Genomic DNA, 8,504 nt, shown 5'->3' with positions numbered 1-8,504 from the left:
TATTCATTAACTCTGCAGGCTGAGAGGGTCTTAGCTATAGGGCAACCTACAAGGGTCTGCTCTGCTGTATGGGAGAAGGGGTGAGGACTGGGGAGATGGCTGTGCACAGAACCCAGCTCTGTACCACAGGCTTTGGGGGTGGACCTGCTGGCTGTGACGGAGACAGAGACGGGGAGTGTTCTCAGCCTGTTGGGTGCTGGCTGACAAAACCAGCCCTCTCCTGGGTGCGTGGGCTAACCTGGTACAGGCCAGACCCAAGAACTTTAGACAATGGGAGAAAAGCCATTTCTCCAGGCGTCATTTGCTTGATGCATTTCACGTAACGAACCTGAGTTCTCCAGTCACCCACGGCATCTTCCAGGAACATCGGGGTAAACAGGACCCAAATGTCTAAATAAAAACAAAGAAACAACAAAGGCAGGGAAACCTCCCCTCCCCCCCAACATTTCTTACATTAAGGGAACGGAGTCCAACTTTTCAAGCCGTCTTTATCCATCATTTCTTCGAGCATTTCTTCTTTACCATTCAAATGCTTCTCGAGTTAGATAAGCTTGTGCAGCTCAGTCGAATGGAGAAGCTATCCCAAGCCGTTCAGGAGTCATGGACTCCAAAGGCTGCTGGGTATTTATATACAACCCCCAGTGCACCGGGGCGTGGGCGGGGAAGGAGATGCATGCCCCCTGGCCCCATGCGTGTATGCACACACCCACATGCATGCCCGCATGAGCACACAAACGCACCTGATGCACCACAAGGCGGGTCTTTGCTCCCGCCACCCTGGTTCAAGGTCTGTTGTTGTTGCGGCCCAGGTGTGTTTATACACAAAAAAGAGGGTGGGTGTGACCAGCTCCATCAGCCACAATGCCAGGTCCTGGGGTTTGGCCAAGCTGCGCTTTGCACAGGCCCCGGGCGGGGAGGATGGCGTCACACCACCTTGCCAATCCCTGACCCTGGGGGCCCAACCTAGGGGAGTCTTAGGGCAGCTCTAACTTTAGCCAGCTGCTCACGGTCCCTGGGGATCCTTCTGCCGATCCAGGATCATGGGGTCGCCCAGCAAAGCCCTCCAGACACTCCCCCCGCTCATCTCCTACACCAGCAACCAGGGGCCTAAAGCCAGCTCCAGCATCCAGCCCTTTTGCATTTCCAGCACAGCGCTAAGCGGCTAGAATGGGGGGGGCGCCTAGCTGCCCACGTGGCCTTTCTGGGTGGCCTGCAAACACCTGGGCCAGAGACCAAGCCCTTGGGAAGAAACCGGGCACAAGGGAGACGGAGCCTGCAAGATGAAGGCAAAGCCTTTGCGCAGGGGCGAACCCCAGCGGTTCCTCTCCACCCGGGTGCGAGGTGCAGGGCGCGGGGAAGGCGCCGGAGGGGCCCCAGGCTCTGCACCCTGCAGCGGGCACGTCGCACCCCCGCCTCTCCGTCGCAGCAGGGAGGCCGTGCACACGACAATGGCCCCTTCCAGCTGCCCCCCGCAGTATGTGTTGGGGGGGGAGGGGGGGAAATGCCCTGCAGCGCCCGGGGCCCTGCGCACGGTGCATCCTGGGCACGGACAGCAGCCCCGGGGGGCCGGGCGGCGCTGAGCCGGGGGGGGGCCTCTCGCCTCGCGCCCTGGGCTTGCAACCGGGCTGGGATCGCAGCGCGGAGACCTGGAGCTGGGGGGGGGGGGGGGGATGAGGCAGCTCCGGGGAAACCACGTGATCGGGGAAACCTGGCAGGGATGGGGGGGGAGCGGGGAGATGGGGGGGGGGGGGAGTCGCCCTGGCGCTGAATCGCCTCGCAGGCTCCGGAGCGCGGCTCGTCCTCGCCGTGCAGCTGCCGGAGAGAGGATCCGGGGATTGCAACTGCTGGGGGTGGGGGGAGCTTGGCCTGGCCCCTCCCTGAGCTCCCCCCCCGCCCCCGCCCTTTGCATTGGGGGAATCGCCCCCCCCCCCGCCGCCGGCGTGTGCTGGCATCGCCTCGCCTGCACGGCGCACACCAGCTGCCGCCGCGGCGGCTCCAGCCCGGGCAGCTCCGGCTCCCGCACCCCGGCCAGCCCCGCGCCCGAGGGACGGGCTGCGCCCGGGCCGGCGGCGGACCTGGGCGGGGGGGCGAGCTTTGGATTTTGCATTGCTGGAAAAGTTGGCGCGCATTGCGGGGCAGGGGGGCTGCCCGGGGGCCCAGCGCCCCCCCCCCCCCGCCCGCCGCCCCCCCCCCTGCGGAGCCCGGCGCTGTCTCCCCGCCCCGCGGCCGCGGGAGGCGCAGAGGGACCGAGGGCCGGGCGGAGAGAGCGGAGCTTGCCCGGCTCGCTCCGCCGGAGGCTGCTGCCCGCCCGCCTCCCCAAACTTCCTCCCGGAACTTCGCCAGGCCGGACGGATCCGTGAGCCGCGTTTGCTTCTTTCTCCTGCTGCTGCTGCTGGCCGCGGGCTCGGCTCGGGGAGAGCTCGGAGCCCGCCGGGGCGCTGGGGCAGAGTTCGCGGCCCGGCACTGGAATAAACCCCTGGAGATTTCGCTGTTCCAGCCGCGGGGGGCACCTAGCACCCTCTTAGCAGATCGGGGAGGGGGGATACAAGTGCCCGCTCCTCTCGGACCCTCCTGCCTGTGGGGGGGGGGAAGGTGCCCCTTTTGCCCCCCTACCGGGGACCCCCCTTTGCTGAGCGGGTCCCTCCCCTCCTGCGTTAGGGCTTTGCGCTCCCCGCGCAGCACCCTTGGGTGCCCGGGGCTCAGGGCGCCCTGCGGGGGTGGGGGTAGGTAAGAGGGAGGCGCAGGGCAGTAGCCGCCAGTGCTGCCCCCTCCCCCCCCGCCCCCTTGAGCTGGGCGCCCCGGCCGGACCGCACGTGGCTGGATTTGTTTGTCCCCCACCGCGGGGGTGGATCCCGCACCTCGCCGCGCACCCCACCGACAGCCATGGCCCCGGGGCCCGCCGCCCTGCTCTGCTGCCTCGGAGCGCTGCTGGCCCACGGTAAGAGCTCGCCCGCGCGGGGACTGTGGGGTGGGGGGCTCCCCCGGCCCCCTGAGCCCCACTGCACACTCTTCTGTGCCTTCCTGCACCCCCTTCCCTGCAACCCCCGAGCCCCACTGCCCCCTCCACTCCTCCGAGGCATCCCTCTATGCCTCCCTGCAACCCCCAGCCCTCCCTCCCCTCCAGCCCCCCGAACCCGCTGCCCCCTCTGCTGCACCTCTCTATGCCTCCCTGCACCTCCAGACCCCCCACCCCACTGCCTCTTCCAATCCTCCGCCCCCCCTTCGCTCCCCCCCGGCCAGGGGAAGGGGCTGCTTTCATCCCGCTCTGCCTCCTTCCCCCAGCTTTGCTTGGGCTCTAGGCTGCCCCCAGCCTTTTGCCCCCGTTCTTGCCCCTCGCTCTGCCTCGTCCCATCTCCTCCTGCCCCCCAGGGAAAGGGCAAGGATTAGAGTTGAGCCCGGACAGATTGCGCTTCTAATGTGGGGCTCCCCGCGGGGGGGGAAGCGGGGGGGGAGAGCTTAAAAATATATATATAAACTGTCCATGTCTCCTGCTTTCTTAATACGGCGATGGATTTAGGATAAAGATCCAAGTCTTTATCTGCTATTATCTCACAGCTTTATCCAGCAGACCAATGCAATCAAATGCACAGTCTTTGCAGCCCTGGCGGGGGCTGGTAGCTCCCTGTTCGGGGGCGGGGCAGGGGGGTGACGGATTGTTGGCTTTTGTTTGTTTGTTTGTCTGTACATCCTGTCTCTGGAGGTCTTTCCCCTCTCCCCCTCCTCCCCCTGTCTGCAGTCTTACGGAAAATGGTCACTTTCCCCGAGTTGCATTCAGATCGCTCGCTGAGCCCTGTAATGTATTGAAGTGTGGGCATGCCATGCTGTGAAGCCGTTTGCTGCCATTAGGGATTACGGGACCTGCTGGGTGGTGCCCTTTTGCTGAGCAAGGTAACAGTCAGCAGAGGAGTGGCTGGCTGCACTCTGCGAGCTGCTGAACCCCCCCCCCCCCCCGGTGTGATTTGGCAGGGATGCAATGGGTGCACCGTGCTCGGTGGGTGCAGACAGCTCCCCTCGCAAGGGCAGCTTTTGGTGTTCTCCTCGCTGCGGTTTTGGGTGGGTTATTTACCCCCCCCCCCCGCGGCTGCCAGGCAGAGGTGGCAGGGCTGGATTTATCCATTAGCGCTGTTCTGCTGAGCCTGGCTAATGTGGGGCCCCTGGGGCGCAGTACCCCCTGCAGGACGCATGCCCCCTGCCCGCGCCCCAGGGTACCCTAGATGTTCACTGCCGGGCTCATCGCGGTCGTTCTTTGGCCATAATCGCCCCCCCCGCCCCCCACACACACGCCCCGACTCTGATGTGTGTGGACGGAGTAACCGGAGTCCTGGCTTGCCCTGGCGCCCGCTGCACTGTGGCGTCGGTTCTGAGGAAGTGGGGTTCCGCGTTGCCTTTGCGGTGCACTTACCGTGAGCCCTGAGGCTCCTGGAGTTGCTGACTAATGGAAACGGGACTTAACCCCCCCCCAGCTTTAGTGACGCTTTAGTGGAAACGCTCCCCTCCCCACTTCTCTGTTCCACTGGAAGGCAGGGATGCTGATGATAGATAAGCAGATTTTTAAACAACTTCTTGGAACCAAGTCAATTAGTAGAAATAAACGAAGGGACTAGATGCTTTAACCAGCAGGGCTGGGTGTTCTCCACATCCTTTCCCGACAGAGCTGTAAAAATCCTTGATGTGCAGAGCAAGGGTTTATCCTGGATGCTGAGCCGCGGTAACTTTGTTTAGCATCCCTTAAGTGCCTTGAATGCTTTCCCCATTGTCTTCCAGACAAGTTGCTTGTAAGTTTTATTTCCCGGGCTGTGTTTTATTGGCTTTGATCTTTAGGAACAACAGGTAACAGTGTTTGCAATCCACAAGATTGGCAGCTGGCAGGCTTGTGTGATGGGGAAGAGGTGGTTTGGTTTTTTTTCCCCTCCTGCTTTATCAGATTTGGGTGTCTGGATAATCATTTTTCCCAAAAGTGGTGAGGACAATCACGTGTCACGTTTGTTGGTGGTTGGACGGTAGCAATTCAGAGAACCTCGTTAGAAAAGCGATGAATAATAAATTATTATGTAGGATTAAAAGGCGCCGAATGGAAGCGACATATTCCCTGCTCTTTACCCACGTTTCCAGTCAGCGCGCTGTCTCTTTCCCTTGATAGCGAGCAGATGGTGAGTTAGAACCGATGACCCGAAAACCGGGGCCAGAACTTCAGCTGTGGGCAGGTAATAAGGAAAGTGGAACCAGCACATATTGGCGATGCTAATTAATGTCTGTGGCAGTGATTGTGAAGATGGGGAAAGTGGTGTTGGGTAATTAATCTACCTTGAAATTTGAAGCTGGAATTGTGGTCTGATTTCCCATGCTCCTTCTTCAGTGAGATGCGTCTTGTAGAAGAAGGAGTGTTGTTTTTATTATTATTATTTCACATAGAGAGATCGTGGAAAACCCAAGCCAAATCCTCTGTTGGTGTAGATCGGTGCCATTCCACTGAAGTCAGTGCAGCTGTGTCAGGTTACGCCAGCAGAGAATTTGGCCTCCAGTCTGTAACTCTGAGGAGCAGGCTGCTAAATGCACGCGTTCATTAGATATTAATCTACTTGATAGGGAGGGGGACGTGTGGGGAAAAGGACTTCTTCCCCATCCCATTCAAGGTTGCATTGTGTCATGTTATGTGAGCACAAGTGCCAGGAGCTGGGGGGGCTTAGTATCTCTCAGGCATGAGCCCAGGGAAATCAGTTGGAAAGTCACCATTTGTCTTCGGAGTCAGACCCCGGCAGAGCACAGGTTACCATGGCTATCACTGAGCCTGGCCTGCACCCCTTCCACAAGCAAATAAAGATCAGGTCACAGCGCTGCTTCCCAGCTTTAGGTGTTTATATTTTGACAAAAGTTCATACCAACAGAAATCCCACCCCCCCCTCCCCGGCCTGGTTTTCCCCAAGTCCCTGGTGCAAGCACTGGAGAGCCAGAAAGTCAAACTGATTAGAAACAGTGAGTGAAATCCCCCCCCTCCAGTTCCTCAGGCCAAACCCTGTGAAGGGCAAGGTAAACAAACAGCATAAAAGGTGAAAAATGACGTCAGTGTTTTAAGATCCACAGGGGTTCTTTCTACCTGAGGTCAGGAATTTCAGTGGTGAGTCTGTCTATATTTAGTGTCTCTTCGTATCTGAGCAGCATAATAATAAATAATAAGCTTTAGCTGATCTATCTGTGTGTCTGTCAGCACTGCAGTATCTGAACATCTAGACAATCAAAATGTGGGGCTTTCAGCCAACCTCCTTGCCCCCTAAAATGTCACACAGTAAAAGCAGGGAGTTGGGGACATTAGAACTAGGCAATACAATTCAACTCTGACGTGCTATGATGGAAAGTGAAGGCAGGGGCAGGTCCCACATGTAGGAGCTGAGGACATGGGATGGGATACAGAGCTAAGCATCCCTGCTCGAGGGAGGGAATAGAGGAAGGGACACGTATGCACAGTGTCTCTAGCCTGCAGTGATCAGGGGCCATGGTTGATCTGTCTGGAGGGCAGAGTCTTTTTGTAACCCTTGCTAGGCAAGTCCTGGAATGGCCCTTGATGCGGGGGAGTCTGCAGTTCCTTCTGGACGGTATGCCCGGCAGCAGAGGAGGGTGTGATGCTCTGATGCCGGGAAATCCAGCTGCCAGCATTGATACACCATGGAGGTCTTCACGCTGCATCCCTAGAGCAATCGGTCTCAATGGGGGGCTAGCTGTAGATCGGATCCTGTCCCCCAGGGTTCAGCCTTGCCAAGCTGTCGTGAAGGCTCCCCAGCCTGGGTGTTGACCCTACTTGCCGGCCAGTGATGGGAAACGAGCCTGCGATGTTTTAAGAGCCTGTTAAAAGTGCTCATCCCAGGTGTGTAGGCTGGGAGGATTTTCCAAGCCGCACCTGAGCCTTAAGCCTTCTGCCCCCGACTTTCATTACCAGACAGCATTGCACCTCCTTCACCTCTGTGCAGCCCAGCCTCCTTCCAAGAGGGCGCAGCGAACTCCCTGCTACTTTGCAGAGGTAACCAGACATGCTGACAGACGGGTGCATGAAGCCCACCTATTTGTCCAGCAACGCCTCACTCTGCTCCTGCTCCGGGCCCCTCCAGAGATCCCCATCCACTTCACCAGACTTTGAATCCGGCCTTCAGTGACTTGCAATACGTCAGAAGCTTCTGGGGTCGGATCCTGCAGCAGTGGGAGGTGGGCCGTGCGCAGGATCAGGGCCCACCTGCTGTCGAGAGTGCTGAGCTTCCTTGTGAGTCACTGCCCCCTCGTGCTCTGTCCTCTGATGGACGCCTGAAGGTCTCAGTACCTGCACTGGCTTTTGGCTTCCGGCGAGCTGGGGAATGCAGGTGCTGAAAGCTCATAATTTATAAGCCCTTTCTCGCCAATTACTTGCATTTGCTGCCAAGGTCAGTTTGCCGCTAATCAGGGCCCTTCTCCTCTGTTCCTTTTTTAATTTAGTGCCTTAGTAAGAACTTGACACCCTCCACCCCTGCACCCCCCACCCCTTTCCTATTCTGCAGCCTTTGAACAATTTGGCTTTGATAAGCAAATGGGCTGTTTTGAGACTGGCTTTTGCAAATGTCTTACCACAGAGCCAGCAGCCCTGGAGACCCTGGGTAAGGTCAGCTCTTTGTGTCTCCATCCAGAACAAGGGTTTGGAGCGAGGCCATGTGGGTGTGAACCCCGGAGGTGCGGGAGTCGGAGGGGTAAAGCTGCCCGAGTCATTTACACTGGAAAGGAAGCTGAAAAGCCCGGGAAAGCCTTGTTCACTGGGGAGCTGTAGGAATCCTGGAAGGTGTCGTTGGCTTGGCAGGCACTTGGCAGGATTGGGGCATGACTCAAGGAGAACATGGAGCTCAAAAGGGCACAGAGATGAGTTGTCTCAAAGGGTGTGGAACCCCTTGAACGTGTGATGAGGTCACTGGTGACCTGGCCTTTCCATTGACTAATACTTTGCACTGACATGGAAGGGAGCGTTGGACTGGGAGTGAGGACTCTTTTCCCATCTGCCAGTGACTCACAGCGTGACCAGTCACTTGGCGGTTGTGTGCCTCAGTTTCCCCCTTGGGAATATCTACCCACCTCTGGAGAGAGCCTGAGATGAAAGGCGCAGGATGCAGCCGAAGTGTGCCTAGAGCCTGACCTGTAGCTAAACGCAGCCCAGTGTTTCGGCTTGCCTGCCCTCCTGAGAGCAAATAAATGATAAACTATTTAAGGTTGCTGCAGTAACATGAAAGGGTGGCTGTGACCCCCTCCCCTCCCGTGCTGTTGGAAGAGCAGCAGCTCCCCCAGGTGGAGGGCCCTTGCTCTGCCCCTGCTCCCCCACTCCTCCGCCCCATGCTCTGGCTGGGGTGTTGGCCGATCTCTTTGCTCTCCCCTCTCATGACCCAGTCGCGCTGTGTGGGGAGGGTGCGGGCCCAGTGCCAGAGTGGATTGGATGTCGACCTAGCCCTGGCTCGAATTCACTCCGTCTGCCTGAAGTGAATTGGGCCCTGGATTGCAGT

General features: G+C 58.7%; 1 protein-coding gene across 1 annotated transcript in view; it reads left to right on the top strand.

Moving 5' to 3' along the window:
• The first annotated feature begins 2,208 nt into the window (after positions 1 to 2,208).
• Positions 2,209 to 8,504, top strand: part of TMEM132E (transmembrane protein 132E) — a 235,336-nt gene continuing 229,040 nt past the window's right edge. The window contains exon 1 of the mRNA XM_073315392.2: positions 2,209 to 2,938. Coding sequence (XP_073171493.1) covers positions 2,884 to 2,938 — 55 coding nt within the window. The 5' untranslated portion in view covers positions 2,209 to 2,883. The remainder of the gene's footprint in view (positions 2,939 to 8,504) is intronic.

The sequence above is a fragment of the Lepidochelys kempii genome, chromosome 17 (genome assembly GCF_965140285.1).
Source record: "Lepidochelys kempii isolate rLepKem1 chromosome 17, rLepKem1.hap1, whole genome shotgun sequence".
NCBI classification, from domain to species: domain Eukaryota; kingdom Metazoa; phylum Chordata; order Testudines; family Cheloniidae; genus Lepidochelys; species Lepidochelys kempii.
The sequence above is the reverse complement of the archived record's forward strand: the minus strand, read 5'-3'. Positions and strand labels throughout refer to the sequence as shown.